The 18454-nt window shown below is 40.3% G+C and overlaps 1 protein-coding gene across 1 annotated transcript in view; it reads right to left on the bottom strand.

Annotated features, from left to right (window-relative positions):
- Positions 1 to 18454, bottom strand: part of LOC122805297 (centromere protein F-like) — a 670336-nt gene that overhangs the window by 255798 nt on the left and 396084 nt on the right. Inside the window, exon 8 of the mRNA XM_044075385.1 lies at positions 3536 to 3940. Within this exon, the coding sequence (XP_043931320.1) occupies positions 3536 to 3940 (405 nt within the window). The remainder of the gene's footprint in view (positions 1 to 3535; positions 3941 to 18454) is intronic.

The following is an 18454-nucleotide window of genomic DNA, read 5'->3' as shown; positions in this document are numbered from 1 at the left end:
CCGACAGACTCGAGGGGCAGGGCAGAGTCGGATCCGAAGTACCCAGTACTGTCGGCACCGACCCACCCCCGGGCTCCAACGCTGCCCGGCTCCGTACCCTCCGAACCCAAAAAGCGGGTTGGAGAAGGAGCTATTGGGGCAAAAAAAGGTGTTGAGCTCCCCCCGAAGGCATGAGCACTCCCATCTGCAGCTGGACCTGGATGAACCTTCGCATCATCCGGTCCAAGTCCGCATCCGAAAGGCTGTAGGTAGATCTCGACGAGGCCACCGAGGCGGGCCGGGAGTGCTGTCTCGATGACCTGGACGGAGATCAGGTCTCCTCCTCCTCAGGTCCCGAAGAAAAACAGGGGGATCGGAGCCGAGGAGGAGGAGACCTGGAAGCCATGGAGGGAGAAGCCCGCTTAGCTGGGGGGCTTAATCGGAGGCCTCGGCCCACCACTTGTGGTGCTTCTCCCTCCTTTTCTCCCTCCTGGCCTCCCTCTCCTCCAGCGCTTTAGTGGGAGTTTGAGTCCCGGCAGGGGGGAGGGAGGCAGGAGTGGCCGCCACCGAGGACTGGGGTGGTGCCACGGGAGTACCAGAGGCCAAAGCCGGATCCGGGGGCAAAAGTCCCGCCAGGATCAGCTTTGACCTACAGTCTTTCAGTGCCCTGGGGTTGAACCCCGCACAAATAGAATACCCAGAGGAGAGGTGTTCAACCCCAAGGCACCGAACACACCGAGTGTGGCCATCCGCTGGTGAAAGCTTATGGCCACACTTGGTGCACTTTGAGAAAATAGGCTTTGGGGCCTCCGACATAGTTTTTTTTTTTTTTTTTTTAACAAAAAAGATTTAAAACTATGACTAAACTACCTCACACAGACCAGGCCCCAACACACAACAGTCCAACACACACACTATGCACCAGTGAAGGAGGGGGAGGAATTACACTAAAAAAAAGGTATACTGACAAAAAGGGAACCTAACCACATGCAAACAGTTAACTATAAATAAAATGTGAAAAATATGGATTTTTAGAACAAAAAAGTTGTCACTTAACTACCACACACCAGGAGCTCAGGAATCTAGAAGCGTACGCAAAAGCGGCAAACTAGATCTGGGGTCAGTCAGGGTTGGCAGGGGATTATGGGTAAGGGGAGGAGCTAGGAGCTCGGATCTCTAAGCTATGAAATAAGTTGCCGGCTCGGATCCGAGTTCGGATCCAAGACCCAAAGGTTGCTGACAAATGAAGTACCTACTTCAGATTATATCATAAAGCCGGTTGTAAAAGTAGCTAACACTTAATATTGGTGAATTTTACAATACGATGCTGTTGTGTTCTGCTCAAGATACATTACGAATACTGAAGATTACATTTAACAGCCAAACTGTAAAAAAATAAATAAATGGACAAAAACTTGAACCTATATACAGTCAAATAAAAAAATACACATTCTGCACAACTAAGCATGCAAGGTAATCTCTAGTAAAATACAAACATAAGGTAGACTTACCAATCTCAAAAATGAAATGCACTTTTACGATCATTATACATTATACCTTTTATATACAAGTGTTAAGCGACTGGAAAGTTTTCTTTTTCTTTTCAATTATTTTCAACATTATGGGTTTTAGTTATAAATTCAATGTTATTTTTAGATTAAATGTGATGCAATGTTTTGTGCATGTGATTAGAGAAAGAGAACCATCTCCATATACAGATGCATATATAACAGAATATTCTGAGCAAGATCAGTTAATAAGCAGAGCATTTATGTGATAAAAAAAACTCCCATTGCATGCCAATGGTACATTACTTCATTCACAGAAACCAGAGTAACTATGATTTGCAGTGCTTTAACCTATACAAGGATAAAATGTCAAAACACCATTTGCAATAATTTAGTACAAAATGTTCTGTATTCTAGGGAATAATTATGCCATTTCAGTTGAGACGTGTCATTGACTGTTGATGGATATATCGTGATTTTAAGTGTGATGTATAAACTGAGATTATGTTTATGCACTTAACATATTAATGTACTTGAATAAAATTTTGTAAAGTGTTAAGCTATCACTTCTATTATTAAATACATAATGAATGACTGTTAAAGGCCAGTAGCTGTAACTAACATATTTCTGGTCTTTCCAATCTCAGTTTTCTTCTCAGAACTTGTTTAACTGATTATGCAAATGGATTGCTACAATCTGAATTGATATTGTTACTGCAACAAGTTTTCCAAAGGCCATTATGAGACAGGGTATTAGTAACATTAAACACTGCAAGACTACTATATACAGTCTTCATGGCATCTTTATTCATGTAGTAATACAAATTCTACATGTTGCTGAAAACAGAGGTTGTGGAAAGTCAAACATCCTACATCTCTTCTCACGTCTCTAAGGCATAAAAATTCCCAGTTCATATATTTCTTCATGTTATCAAAGCAGAATACCACACAGACATAAAAATCTCAAAGTTCAGATGCTTAGATTAAATGCAAATTACTGCTCCAAGTAAGAGTACAATATAAATGAACACGGAGATAATAACAAAGTAAGCAGTGAGAATAAACAGCAACAAGGTTGTGTGAGGTGATATACATGGATGTAGACAAGAAGAAGCATAACTGTTTCATAGAAAACTAAAATACAGTGTGGAGATCTGAAATCTTCAACTGTAATAGGAACAAAGGAAGAAGGGAAGACATATTAGTTTGGAACATCTCTGATTTAGTGTGTGTGCGTGTACGTAACCTTAGGGAAGCAGAAGGTACTTGACAGAAATCTGTCTAAAAGGAAAATCAGACCAACAGGGCAGCATCTTTCACAATAAGATGTGCAAACAATATTACACAATTTAAAGACGGGTGAAAGTAGCTCTCCCTCAAAAAAAAAAATGGGACAAGGATCAAAATGCGATCTTCCTGATGGACAATCAATGTAAGGCAGTTCTTGTTAAAGACTGAAAGTAGGCAGCTGGTTAACTATCCTCAAACTAGTCCAATTAGTGAGGAAATAAAAGGAAAAGTGTTAATCTTCCTTTACAGCTAATGTGATTTTCATTTCTTGCCTACATGGGGCAGAAGGTAAAATTATAACTTGGCTATAAAAGATTATAAACAGAACACAGAAGTTAACTAAATGGAATCAGTTTTGAATACGGTGAGCTTATTCAATGCTCTCAGTTGGCATAAATGTTAAGTATTTTAATCAGCTAAAACAATACTAACAAAATATTTACCCTAAATCCACCCTTAAAAACAAATGCGCAAAAACACGTGGCACACCGTGGGGACAGAAGGAACGAGCATTTCCAATTCTTTCTGACAAGCAACTGGGAACCCGTGAAATGGCCTTAAATAGTATCAGCCAGATTTCAGATAGTTTCTAATGGATGCAGGAGGAACCAGGTTTGTTCAGACTGCATAACGGGGATCTAAAGTTTGTGGGACAATTCTTTTTCTCTGCTACAAAATCCTATTTATTGTGTTTAATTTTTTAAGCTTCTAATTCATGCAGATATTAAGAACTTAATGAAGCAATTAATGTTGGTCACCTGCACGAATTGTTGGGTAACTCAATTTTTGCCCATCCTCTCGATCATCCATCCAGTTTTGCTGCCTTTCTTGATGTTCATCTTCTGAGGATGCCTCGAGATTTGGACTCTGCATATTCTCCCTGTCAATACCTTTTAGTTGTTTATCGGTCTTATCAGATAAAACGATGTCAGGAGAATGTAATAGCTGCTTTTCTTTGTCCGTCAGATTACTCACTTTATTCTGACTTAGGTCAGTTACCCTTTGCTGTAATATTCTGTTGGTATCTTTGAGTCTGTTATAGTTCTTCAGAAGATCAGCATAGCTGTTTGAGTTCTTAGTAGATTTCTTCTTCTGTGCTTCCAGCTCTGTCTTTACAGCTTTTTGCTCTTCAGTTAACTGAGAAACAGTTACTTCACCTTTTGCTAAAGAAAAACAGCAAGAAAAAAACGGATTGTGAAGAAAATTCTGTGAAATTGCATACTTAACTCTAAGAATTACTCAAAACTTATAAATGCTCAATATGAAAACATAATTACACTAGATAACATGAATCAGATTATAAAACTGTAGAAAACTCTTCTAATTATTTTGCAAGAATTTTTCGTAGTGTCTCTACTGCGCTACAATGACTTCTTTGTTTAATTCGTTTTGACCGTTATTTGCATGACAGAGGCCATGCTTCTGAATTATCCTAAGGAACAAAGGAACCATACGAGAAATACCACAACATTAAGCAGACTTCAGACAAAATGGGGGCAAGCCTGCTCTGTGACAGGGAGTGATAAAACCCTGAGTATTACACACAACCTGGTTTCAGTTATCAGCCCGAGTACTGGAAGATCCACATGACCAACAGTGGCAATGAGCAGCAAAATGCCAGTTCACCTACCCTGAAGAGGACTGGTGGTCTAGTGTCTGTTGCAGTGACAGCAGCCTTTATTAGTGTGTGGGTATGACATAGGCACCAGAACCATAGGTCAAGGGGGTAAGAGCCCACCCTAACCCAACTTTCAACAGCTCCCCAATGTGCCCTGAAACTGTTGCTGGCATAGCAATTACATGAAAACATTCACACCAGCATTTCTGAGGCAACTACAAGCTCAGGCATCCAAAAAAAACGTGATTAGAGTAGTACATTATCTTCTTCCAGCTGCCTGAGCTTACAAGTACCATGGAAATGCCTATTCAAGTGTTTTTTTTTTTTGTTTTTTTTTTTAGGCATATCAAACAACTTTTCTTCAGGAATGTTAGAGAAAGCCAAAAATAACACGGGAAATGAAGACTCAAAACCAGGGACAATTTTTAATTTACAAATTTAATAAAGCAGGTTCTACAGTATCATGCATTTTCTACACAACAGAAGTATGAAACTTTAACGTCTGGCATTAGTGACTAATGCTCAACATACCTCTGAATTTCTGCTCAAGAATTCTGGGCAAAGACAAAACTAATGGGAGGATAAAGGACCAAAATCATGGGGAGATTTTAAATAATGCTCTTATAAACTTAGAAAGCTGCTTGAATAGCAGGTTTTGCATTAACATGCATTTTCTGAACAAGGGTCTATATCATATGAGCAAAATCGCACAAATTGCAAACGTTTATATCATCGAACATACCGGACCTGGAACTTCCTATTGTGGGGGGCTGTACACCTCACACCCCCCACTAAATATATATATATTCTAACTCCGAGATCGCACTACAGTGAGGAAAGGGCAAATAACTCATTCTTTACTGTACCGCAATCTCAGAAAAAGCACTTTGAGGTTCGGTACGTTCGATATTATGAGTGTTTGCAAATTGTGTGATTCGCTCATATGATATAGACCCTCTGAAGAATACGTCTTAGACTTCAATGTCTTATTATTTAGTGTGCACACTCTTCAATGGTTTTCCAGAAAAAAACAAATATTATGAGGAACGGACCAAAAATATAAGGCAATAATCGGAGTATTTTGTGAAATGCTGGAGAGTTGAGAGGTATGATCCTAAGTGATTTACCAGAAAATTAAACATTTCACAAGGGACAGGGCAAAACTGTATCAAAATCAAGGATGTTCTGCAAAATTTATTTTATTTATTTATTTTTACCAGGCAAATGGGCTGATCTATTAACTTCTTTCAGCCACAACCTGGGATCAAGAGCACTAAAAACTATTTATACAGCTACAGTAAGACATTAAGTTCATGAGCAAACATTGTACATACTTTGCACAGTTCAGGGGGTATGTTCCACAAGTAAAGTTTGATTTCCATAAGTTCATGCAGACTTGCATGTTTACTGCTTTTCACGCAATGAGTACCAGGATAGGCTTTGGCTCTTCTGTCTAACAGCCTGTTTTAGGTATAATTTTCCAAAGAGGTACTTTTCACTGGAGCTAGACTGACTTCCTGGTAGTAATCATGCTGCTGTATTTCTTCATTCATTCATTCTCTTAGATCTACTTAATGCTATTCAGGATTATTATTGGGGCAGGCAGAGGTTTCCTGACAAACTATGGAGTAAGCCATTGAAAACATTTAGATTCATAGATATTCAAGGCCAATGAGTTTTATGACTATTCATGCCTTGCCAGTACCCTCCCTCAAGTAGCACCTCCTTTCTCCAGGAAGGCCATACTAGTCAGACCCAGAGTAAATTTGTGAATAATTTAAACAAACTAGATGACTTGATGGGTAAGATAGTGAATTGTACTGCTTAACTGAACAACAGGGGAAGTTTATTCTAAAGGTTTGAGAGGCACTGCCTTACACTGTGATGTATTTATATGTTGAAGATTTAGGTTCCTGGTTCTAATATTGCTAGAGATTTTGGATTTGCAGAGAAATGGAAGGTCAACTGGGTCTCTAATGTGCAGTTAAATAAGAAAGAGATCTGTTATCCAAAGTCTGTATGGCACTGAATAAAGGGACAGAGCTTCCAGTCTACATTGGTAGCTCAGGCCTGTGATGCTTTTGCTTAGGAACCTTTGGTGTCTTGCTAACTGTTAGATATGACTAATGAAATGCACCTCTAAGGTGACCCTATATTTCACAAGTGTCCCGATCAGTGCTGATTAAAAGGGATACATTACCTCCTTAAAACATGATTACATTCATTTGGCAATTAGATGAACTAAATAAAAGGATTTCCTAACAACCACGGTCAAGTGATAGTCAAAAGAGAGGATACTATTAGCCCAAATACCTAGATACTTAACATTTTAATTTTGCATAGGTGTGTTGTCCATACAGTATAACACAGAGAGGAGGGGTTGATGACACTGCACTTTTTACCATTTAGTAGTTTGAGACCATTTTTAGTACACCAAGAGTTTATTAGGGAGAGTTCATTCAGGAGAGTTTGGGTTTCACAGGGCCACTTAAACCTCCAGTTTGCAGCTGTCTGCAAACTTTGTTAGCCAGAAGTCTTAGCTGTTCACTTGGAGATCTGAGAAGTAAATACCAAAAAAAAGGGATGCCCTAGTACTGAGCCCAAGGGACATCACTGGTCATTTTCATACATTTTGATGAGGCACCTGTAACTCGCACTGTGTGGGTTCCATCTTTCAGGCAGTTTGCTATTTATCTTACCGTATATGAGTCAGTTGTCAAAGCAATTAGACTTTGTATGATGCCAGCATAGGGAATGGTGTTGAAGACCTTTGCCTGATCAAAAGGCACCACATGTACTGCATGAGCACTATCTGTACCCCCCCCCCCTTTTGAAGTTGTTTCAAATTAAACAGGCAGGCATCTACCCTTCAAAAAGCCAACTGTTGGGGTTCAAGTCTAACAAGGGTCTTGATATCACAGTTTACTAGTTACAAAACGCTTCATGGTTTTGCAGATAAGGCTTGTAAGGCTGAAAGGACAGTAATTGCCAAGGTCAGTTGTAAGGCCACTCTTATGGGGGGGTCATCACCAACTGCATTCTGCCATTCATCAGGGACACAGCCAGTGGATAAACTCAAGTTAAACCTCTTGAGGACCATCTGCAAGGGGATGTTTATTAAGTAACCAGGTATACAATATGCAGTAAAGAAAGATACAATCAAAATAATTGCTGTATACCAGAAATCTGACAAAACTAAACATCTTGCATTTTTGTTTTCTTAAGATGTCACAGAGTTAGAAAATGTTTTATGGAGTGTAATAAACTTTTTCAATAGGCTGTGTGATGTACTTAAATGGGGTAGTCCCCGTTAGTACTGAAAATGTTGACTCTAGCCTTAGATTAAATCAAACCCTAGGAAAAGGACTTCATGGGACCCCACCGTCCACTGTCCTCCATGCATACCCCTAGAGTCCCCTACTAGCCTCCATCCTGACCTTGCCACTCTATTCAGACACGTTTCTTTTCCCTTGTTTTTTCATACTTTGTTCATTTTTCCTGCATTCTTTCAATGCATCTTAACTGGTCACGAGTGCACCATAACAAATGAAGAGGAAATCTAATTAAGCCAGAGGTCACACAATCCAGAAACCATTGGGTTCTGGATGCTCTGAGTTGCATTTTAGAGCTTTTTTTTCATACCTTTTCAGTCAGATGTTGCCTGAAGAAAAATTGTGACTAAAGAAAGGAATTCATTTTTACTAGTCATTTTTTTCCTGCATCCTTTCAGCAATCTCTAAATGGTGAAGACTACACTGTAAATACTGCGAAGAAAATAATAGAATTAAGGTAAAAGTCTGGAGACTGCTAAGGCCCCAGAAGCCATGGAGTTTTAGAAGCTGTGAGGTACACTGCCCAGCCTTTTGCTACAATTAAGGCCTGAACAAAAATCATGAACAAGTAAACAAATTCCATTTTATTTTTCCATTCAAGGAAGAAATAAGCTGTGCCCAAGACTTAATGATCAAAGTTGGCAAAAAGATAGTTCCCAATAAACTGGCAGGATAAATGCTTGCAAAGGTTCATAAATCATATCTTTGAATAGTGTCATAGGTAGGTACTAGGCGATTGGCCCTAAGGCCTATAAAAGCCCAGCCAAAAAGGTACCCTGACTTTTGCCACCCAAGAAAATTCTTTTCCTGTGCCCCTGTCGAGCAGAGCCACAGAGCTGATCCCCGGGGTGAATTTTCCTATTTCCCATCCAATCAAGATTTTCTTGAAGAGTGCTAATGAGGAGCTTTGTTTGATATAGATAGGTAGTTTGTTCCAGAGTATGGGAAGTCTCTGGGACAGGAATCTATCCCTCCAGCATGTTCTGTTTATTGTGGTGACAAGGTTTAGGTCCCTAAAGCATGTAGCTCAAAGGGATTGGGATTTCTTTAAGTGGAGCATGTCCAACAGCTCTGAGTTTGACATAGCTTTGTATGTTAGGCAGAGATTGCCTCTGAGTAGGGGATATGCAACGGAGTAAAGCTGGAATTTTTTTTAGACTGTCTGCGTAGGGCATCTGTTTGAGGCCAGTAATCCTCTTAGTGAGGTATTTCTGTGGCCTTTCCAGTTGTTGTAGATGTCTTGTGAGGTACACACCAAAAGAGGCGTTGTACTCTATAATGGGTCTAATGAGTGACGAGTAGAGGGGAACAATGGCCTCTTTTGAGTAGAGGGGAACAATGACCTCTATTTTTCCTGGATGAGAAACCTTTTGTGATGAGGTGTGTTATGTAGAAGGATTTCCTGACTACTGTGGCAATGTGATTATCAAAGGAGAGACTACTGCCCACCTGTGCCTCAAGGTCTCATCACACTTTTGGTGTTAAGTAGACTACCACCTATGTGGTAGTTCATGGGTACAGAGTTTTTACCAAAGGGGATGACAATGCACATTTTGGCAATGAGCTTAAGGCCATTGGCTTTGACACCGGGCATCTGTCTCAGTGAGGCCCTTTTGTAGGATGTCCACATCATTAGGAGTTTCAATTATGGTTCTTAGTTTGCAGTCATCTGCAAACTTCATTAGCAAAAGACCTTCTGTGTTAGCCTGTATTTCAGAAAAGTAGATACCAAACAGGAGAGGACCCAGGACTGAACCCTGTGGTACTCCACTTGTCACTGGTCCGAAATCGGATTTGGAGTCTGCTACTTTCACAGTGTGGGTTCCGTCAATGAGCCAGCTGGCAACCCATTTTGTGACATAAGGATTTATACCTAGTTTAGTGAGTTTATCTATAATTCCACAGTGAGGGATTGTCTCAAAAGCCTTGGCGAGATCTAGATAGGCTGTGTGAACCACCTTACCCACATCTACGGCTTTGGTGACTGCTTCAAAGACATCAATCAGTTTTGGGAGACATGATCTACCTTTTACAAACCCGAACTGGGTGGGGTCTAGAGTTTGGAGATTACCAAAGTCTTTGTTTATAAGTTCCATGATGATACGTTCCATGGCCTTGCAGACCAGGCTCATTAGGCTAATGGGGTGGTAGATCCCGGGGTCCGTGGTGGTTCCCCCTTTGTGGAGTGGGATAACCCTTGCTGTATGCCATTTAGTGGGCACTAAGTCTGAGGTGAGGTCAGGTGTCTGCCTCCTGTCAAAAGAATAGTCACCTTCTGTGAACCCACTGATGATAGATTGTGATGAAACAATGATAAATGGGCAAAGTCAAACTTTAGTAGTTGCTGCTATCACAAATCATGCAGCTTGCCTCTTCAACCCCAAAAGACAGCCACCTTCTGGGTATCCATGACAACCAAAATACAGTAAAATGTTAAACTTGATCCAACATTCACAATATGCCACATTACCCTTACTCCTCAAAATTAGCCACCTGTATGCACTTCTGATATCCGATTGTGAGAAAAGGAAAAAAAAAAATCTGGCAATCATGTCTTTCAGCTTATTGCTCCTAGATGGTACAAAGCCCATAAACAAGTTGTAGTGAATACATCTGAGGTATGATTGAGGGAAGTTAATGAAATAATGACCACACTGTCACAGATTCATACAAGCTATAGAGAGCTTCTGTGCATACCTCTGAAGTTTAATTGTCAGGAAGATGAGACATAACGGCCACACTTTTACTAATTCCAAACAAGTTATAGTGACCCTTCTGTGCACGCCTTTGAGGTTTGATGGTGAGGAGAATTTTTTAAAAAATCTCACTATTCGCAGCCCCCACCTCATACCTTCTGCACATACCTGCTAGCAGGGCCAGTTGTAGAACAGGTGGGTCCATGGCAGAAGCCTTAAGTAAACCTGTGTCAAAATCTACATCTTCAAGATGTGTTTGAGAAATGACTTGCAATGTATGGATCACCATGGTTATGCTCTGAATTTAAGGAAAAGGCATGTTTGTCAACCACCATTCTGACACTGAAGATGTTCTAAAGCTTTTATGAAGTAGCTCTTACTACTGTCACACACTAGAGCATTATAGCAATCAGCAGTCATGACAAAAGCAATAGGAAGCTGTTAAATACTTCATTTGGACTTTTTTTTTTAATCTGACTGAAGTGTGACAGTCTGAAGTGTTTAAGAGCTTCCCCATAACTCTTCTGTGATGGTTGTTTTCTGTGTGGTAACAGTAAGTGTGTTATAACACAGCACCTCCTTTTTTATCTTACCTTTGAGTATATGGCTACTGGATCAGATACCTTTCAGGTACAACACTGGTTTAACTTATAATTTTTTATGAAAGTTCTTTGCAGACACTCCTATTTACACTTCATTCATCTTGTGTCACATATGGGTCAGATATGGCAAAAAACAGCTAAATAAAATCCTGACTTTTTAGATCACACATGCCCCTTTTGCCTTCTGCAGTTTCCAGCACCCCAGAGGTGGGAGCACTCACATGCAGGGAAGGAAAATAGGGTAAAGAGTAGATTTTTATGCTGATGTGGGCCACCGATAAGTACAGTTAAAGCTTAATAGAAAAAGCTCCTGATGGGCACCTGAATGACAGTCTTAGTAAATGGCTCTCACCCCATGAACAGCAAGTGGGTCAGCTGATCATATAGGGCTGATGGCCAAAGCAGGGGGCAGGATTAAAAAAAATATCAAAATGGGTAACCAGAGTGGTTGCACCTCCACTTTGCAGGTTTAATGCTTCACAGTGCTTATTTGGTTTTGTTTATTGGTTAACACTGAAATACTAGGTTTTTCCTCTGTTAGAGCCTATTCTCAGTGTGTCTTCAGGCTTACTGCACAACTTTGCATCACTCACCAGATTCCCCTACATTTAATCAGTAGCTATTCCAGGAATAACCTTTCAGTAGGTGGCTCTGACTACTCAGGATACAGAGCTGCTGAAATTCACACTGTTAAGAAGCAAGAGAATGACGAGTATGTAAAGCAGGGTAGTGGGAAGCCAGGAGCCATTACATGGGGGTGACCATCACTAACCCTAAGCAGAGATGTGCATAACACCAGTAAAGCAGCATTTGCATCATACACTAAAAGTCTGCTCCTTCCCTTTACTACTGTAAGCTAGCAGAAAAAGTCTGTGCAACTCCTGACCTACACCACAGAATACAGATGTTGAACTAAGTGCTTTTGCTTTCTACCATGACAAAAGCAGGTTACATCATCCTATTCCACCCTGCCACACCATCCAACATGCTTGATACCATTCCAAAACTCCAGGAGAACAGAGAGAGGTTGGCTGCTGAAATATTCATTTTAAAAATTCTAAAGAAAAAAAAAAACATACTAAACAGTTTCTATTTCTGATATGTTTTGCAGTTTAGGTGCTGAAAGACCAAGTGAGGCAAGCATTCATAAGTTAATGATCGGCTAACCTTCACTGTACAAGAAAGCATGACCTGGAGCCCTGTAATCTATCATAGTACTAGTGTTGACAGTTCTTAATATTCTGACAAAAACATAAAAAATGAGTGTATACAAACAGATACATTGCAAGCAGTCAATGTTAATTACACAGAGACTAGTGTGCAGGGAGAACAGGTGAAGTATAATAGTAATAAAAATATCTTCATCTTGTAATGATAGACAAGAGAAGTAGGTGGTTGATTCCAGAACTAGGTGGGAATAAATGGGCAATACTAAAGAACCAGATGTCGGAGGAGATTAGGAATTTCTGATACAAATAGAATAATGTCAGAAAATCACCAGGAATTGCAGATATTCTGGTTTGGTAATAAAAGCTCATTTAAGGCATGCTACTTTAAAAGAAACCTATTACTTACATTTAACTAGCTTGTCAGAGTAAATTTTTATCATATACCTAACATGACACCAAATAAGCAACTGGTGAGTGGATGAAATAATGGATCAGGCTAGAGACTGAACTCTATCACAAATGCTTCCAGCGCCTTTACTCTTCAGCTACAATACAGAAATATAATCCTTGTTTTTTTTTTGTTAATAGTACATCATAATCCTCTGAAAACAAAATGAACAGGATTATGATTAGGTTAATGAGCATAACCAATTGTTAATGTATTTTCAAGATATTCACCTCAAAATTTGAGCACAGTGAAGCTCAAAAGGTGCAAACAAAGCCATTAATTAAACACATTAACTGCTTATGATCAGTAACATGAACAAGATTCTTTGAAGTTCATGGGGAGTTTTGCTTGCCTGATGTATAACCCAAGTGGCAAAGTGAAATGTGTGACAGCTTTCAAAGCTGTCAGAAGGCTTCTCTGATGCAGTTGTGTGGAGGTTCCTGTCTGTGTGGCAGCTTTATTCGCAATTATAACAAGGCTCTGACAAAAACATAACACTTACATTTGAATTTGAACCAGTCTGTAACAAAGTTACTTTTTTCCAGTTGTGCAGCATAATTAGTGTGCTCCACGTATTATAAAATCATAACAGCACAACAATGTCATCATCTCCAGATCTATAAATGCTATGAAAATTAAACAATAAAGGCTATTCTCTACTAAATGATCTATACTTTTTTAACTAATTTCTGGTCCTTTTCCCTCAATCACACATTCTAGGGAACCTCAGAATAACACTGATGTTTTAGCATGGAAGGAGGACTGTTTTTTATCCAAAAGCTTTGTTTTTTGCTATTAAATATTTTACGGCATTTGCAGAGTCTGTTTGTTCGTTCTATTGTTTGCTACTGTACCGCTGACTGTTTTTCTACGGTGTTCAGACTACAGTATCTCTGTTGAACCCCAGAACAACCACATCTTTTTTATGTTCTATCAAAGGGCAAAAGCCTGGATGGCCAAACCCCCCTGAGGTATTCAAACTACAGAAGCATACTTTTTTTTTTTTTTTTTAATGCTCTGCCCACTTTCCTGATCCTCCTTGTAAAGTGCAGTCGCAGCTCGGATTTTATTGCAGTGTTTTTTTATAAACCACTTCACAAACTGAATTCAAACCAGCAAATGTTCATCAAAAGTTTAGAGGGGGGAAACGGCTACAGTACATTATAAATAAAATAGATGCAAACATCTATGTAAAACAAATGACATACCAAATTAAAGCATGATACACAAATATTAAAGTACGCATTCACCGAGGTAAAACATTAAAAATATTATCTTAAAATCAGAATGAAACATTTCAAATATTTGCTTACAGAATGTAAGATAAAACACTTTGTTGTTTATTTGGAGTTTGATATTAATAATCAATTAAAAAGTAAAATTAAATTGGGAGTATAGAATGTTTATAGAGAGCCAGATGACATTTTCAAACCTCCCAGATATTAACAGGTATGGAACACAAGTACAAGACAAGCATACATGACATCACAAATGTGCGGTTGGTCTCCAAGTGGGACCTGAGGAGGCATAATAATAATTCAGTTCCACAGCCACACAAATATCTTCCTGTGTCCATACTCTGTTTCTTAGAGCACTGGGGTCTGCCCCTCTATATTCCACATCAACAGTTTTATTACATATCCCTTCAAACCAAAATCTGATAAACTCAACTGTGTCAACAGATTAATGAGAACTTCACGCTACAATCAGCAGCCTCCAAGCAAACTGCTTTCGTGCATACTGCTACCTCATTAACAGTAGTGTCACTACTAACTTCAAATGGCAATATATAAGCTAAGTAAACAACCTGCAGTCTCAGTCTCTCAGTGCAGTGTTAGCATGATTCAAAATGTAGCAAATGCAACTTGAATGCAGAGAAAATCAGAAGGCTGTGGGTTCTATTCCTAAATGAGGTCCTTGGAGTTCTTTTTCATGGGGTCAAAAACTACATCATGCAGTGTATATATATATATATATATATATATATATATATATATATATATATATATATATATATATATATATATAGATATATATATATATATATATATATATATATATATAGATATATATACATACATATATATATATATATATATACACACACACACACACACACACACACACACACACACACACAGAGATAGATGGCGCTACTTTATCAAAAAGCACTTTTGTTGACATCTGTTTAGATGACACAACTGCTTGTATGATTCTTTGGATTGGGGAATATGCCATTTCCTCAAGAACTCTGCAATGTTGGAGACAGAATATATAATCAGTTTGCCCTAGCCCCTTGCAAAACAACGTTTTCCTTTTAATTTTGTTTTAAGTTTTTTTGCATGCACTGAGACTGATGCTCAGCACATGCTTAGTAATGTGCCGACATGCACAATGTTGATCATTTGGTGTCATTATTCATGTCAATAAAAATAGAAGTTATGTTCTTACCATAATGTTCCATGTTAGTTGTCTTCTTCTCCCTTTCTTTCTTGCTGGATGGGTTCGGAGCCGACCTCGGCTCCGACTCGGCCACTCTAAAAGCTCGAGAGTTGGTTCCACCGGCTCGAGGCTCCCCTTATATCCCACAATGCTAGGCGTGAATTACCTCAGATCTCGTTTGTGAGCTAGGCCCAGCTAATAATATTACCAGAAAAAACTGGAAAAAGAGAGTCCACCTCTATAAACAAAGGGGAAGAGGAAAGGTGACCTAAAGCCTGATCCAGGAAAATATGCACAGCAGAGCATATACCTATAGCAAAGAGGTGGTAGAAAGAGAGGTCACAATTAAACTCCTCTAGGTCTGTCCAGGCCAGGGGGAAGGAGGGTGGGACGCAAGAAAGAAGGCGAGAAGAAGACAACTAACATGGAACGTTATGGTAAGAACATAACTTCTATATGTTAAGTTGTCTATCTCGCCTTCATTCTTGCTGGATGGGACCGCGTCCCTAGCATCTTGTCCCGGGTGGCCTAACGAAACAGACTCTTGAGAACAGTGGTACCAAAGTTAGCTCTATGCCTAGAAGCTAAATCCAACTTATAATGTGAAATGAAAGTGTGAGGAGTAGCCCAAGTAGCCGCTGCACAAATGGTGTCAATAGGCAGTCTGTCTTGGAAGGCTATAGAAGTAGCCAAAGCTCTGGTGGAATGGGCCTTAGGTTTGTTAGGCAGCTTTTGGTGTCTAATTTCATAAACAATGGAAATCAGAGATGTTAGCCATCTAGATAGTGATACCTTGGAAACAGAAAGTCCCTTTCTGCCTTCTGCATAAGAGACAAACAGCTGGTCAGATTTTCTGAATTGTTTGGTCCTATCCAAATAGTACCTTAACTGACGATGAACATCTAGCCAATGCAATTTTGTTCAGACCTATTAGAATATTCTGGAAAAAACACAGGAGGTCAATGCTTTGATTTAGGTTAGACGCAGAGGCTACTTTAGGTAAAAAGGACGGGTTGGTTCGTAAGGATACCCTGTCTTTATGGAACAACAGATAAGGAGGTCGACAGCTGAGTGCATGAAGTTCTGAAACTCTTCTAGCTGAAGTAATAGCTACCAGAAAGAGAGTCTTCCATGATAGCAATTTTAATGAACAGGAAGCTGCAGGTTCGAAAGGGGGGAGAATCAAAGAACTGAGAACTAAATTAAGGTCCCAAGGAGGAGGAGGATTTCTTATAGGAGGTCTGAGTAGAAAAACTCCCTTCAAAAAGGCTTTGCAAAGCTTGTGGGACATGATGGCAGACTCTGAAATGCCCACATGAAAGTTAGATATAGCTGCCAATTGAACTTTGAGAGTAGAAGGAGATGAACCTGCATGAAAGAGTTCAGCCAGAAAATCAAGAACTATATGGATGGGAGCAGTGAAAGGATCTAAGTCCCTTCCTTGAGCCCAATAGGCAAAACGTTTCCACTTACTAAGATAAATTTTTCGAGTGGAAGATTTATGTGAAGCTATTAAAATATCTCGAACAGTGTGAGATATTTGAGGAAGCCTGGCTAGGGTAGGAACTGGAGGAACCAAGCAGTGAGGTTCAGAGAGGGGAGGGAGCGATGTAACTGACCCGACTGATGGACCAAAAGATCTGGAACTAGGTCCAGATGCCAAGGTTGCTCCAACAGAAATTGATGTAGAAAGGGGAACCAAACTTGTCGAGGCCAATAAGGAGCAATGAGGATCAATGAGGCCTTCTGAGCGATAGCTTTCTGTATCACTTGTGAGATTAGTGGGAAGGGAGGAAATGCATACAGAAGTCCCCGGGGCCAAACTTGGACTAGAGCGTCTCTGCTGGGCTGGGCTGGCCTGGCAACGGAAATAGGGTGAAATAATGTCTGCACTTGCTGTTTTGGGGAGTAGCAAAAAGGTCGCAGCAAGGCTGACCCCACTTGAGAAAAATTTTTCTCGCAATAGAATCTTTCAGAGACCACTCGTGAGGCATGAGGATAGCTCTGCTCCACTTGTCCGCGATTTGATTGGACTTCCCGGGGATGTGCGTTGCTATCAGAAAACGCTGAGAAGAAATCGCCCATTGCCACAGTCTGAGTGCTTCTCGACATAGGGGATAGGACCTGGTTCCGCCTTGTTTGTTGATATACCACACTACAGACATATTGTCCGTCTGGATTGCTATCGTTCCCAAGGGAAGAGAGTCTTGAAGGGCTTGCAACGCTAAAAGCACTGCTCTCATCTCTAGAACATTTATATGCAAGTGGCATTAGTCTGGTCGCCATATGCCCTGGACAGTTCTGCCCTGATAATGCCCCCCCACCCGATCAGGGAGGCATCCGTTGTCAGAGTAGCAACCGGAGGACGGAACAAAGGGTCTTCCCAAGAAGAGCTGAGGGGAAGACATCCACCACAGAAGATGATTCTTGCATGTTTGCGTAATCATAATGGTGTGGGACATCGGAAGTTGCTGGTATGACCATTGTGTGAAGAGCATCCATTGAAGGATTCTCATGTGGAATCTGGCTAATGGAAGCAGAGGTATGGCAGCCGCCATAATCCCCAATACTTTCAGAACTAACCTGGCTTTGACTCTGTTGCTGCTGAAGAGAAGCGAGACCAGTTTGCGTATGTCTGTTATTCTCTGATCTGTTAGTCTCGCAGACATGTTGACTGTGTCTAGATTTGCGCCTATGAAGGTAATAGCACGACAAGGCGACAAAACAGACTTTTCGCAATTTATTGAGATGCCTAACTTTTGACAAATGCGAAAGGTGTAGTCTCTGGCCATTAGAAGAAGATGCTTGGTGGGAGCTGTGAGGAGCCAGTCGTCCAAATATGGAAACACCTGGAATCCTTGGCGTCTCAGGTGAGAAGCTACCACTGCCATGCATTTGGTAAACACCCGGGGGGCAGTGGTGAGTCCAAAGGGCAGGGCTCTGAATTGAAAATGACTGGTTCCCAGCCTGAAGCGGAGGAATCTTCTGGAGCGTCTGTTCATTTTTATATGATAGTACGCGTCCTGAAGATCTATAGAGCACATCCAGATTTCCTTTCCCAAAAGGGGAAGGATGGACTGTAGCGTGACCATCCGAAATCTTGTTTTCTTGACAGACTTGTTCAAGATACTGAGATCCAAAATTGGTCTCCAGTCCCCTGTTTTCTTTGGAACTAAAAAGAACCTGGAGTAGATTCCTGATCCTTGCTGGTCTGCTGGAACTGGTTGAATTGCTCTTTTTGCAAGCAGCTTTGAAATTTCCAAAGCTGCAAGATCCCTTTGAGCGGGTGGAACATCTGGAAGGGATTTCTTTGATTGGTTTGGAATGCGAACGAAGGGAATGGAATAGCCTTCGGAAATGATGGACTGTA

Source organism: Protopterus annectens, chromosome 6.part1 (assembly GCF_019279795.1).
Source record: "Protopterus annectens isolate FY-2018-M chromosome 6.part1, PAN1.0, whole genome shotgun sequence".
Lineage (NCBI taxonomy): Eukaryota > Metazoa > Chordata > Ceratodontiformes > Protopteridae > Protopterus > Protopterus annectens.
Note: the sequence above shows the minus strand (reverse complement) of the source record. Positions and strands in the feature narration are given on the sequence as shown.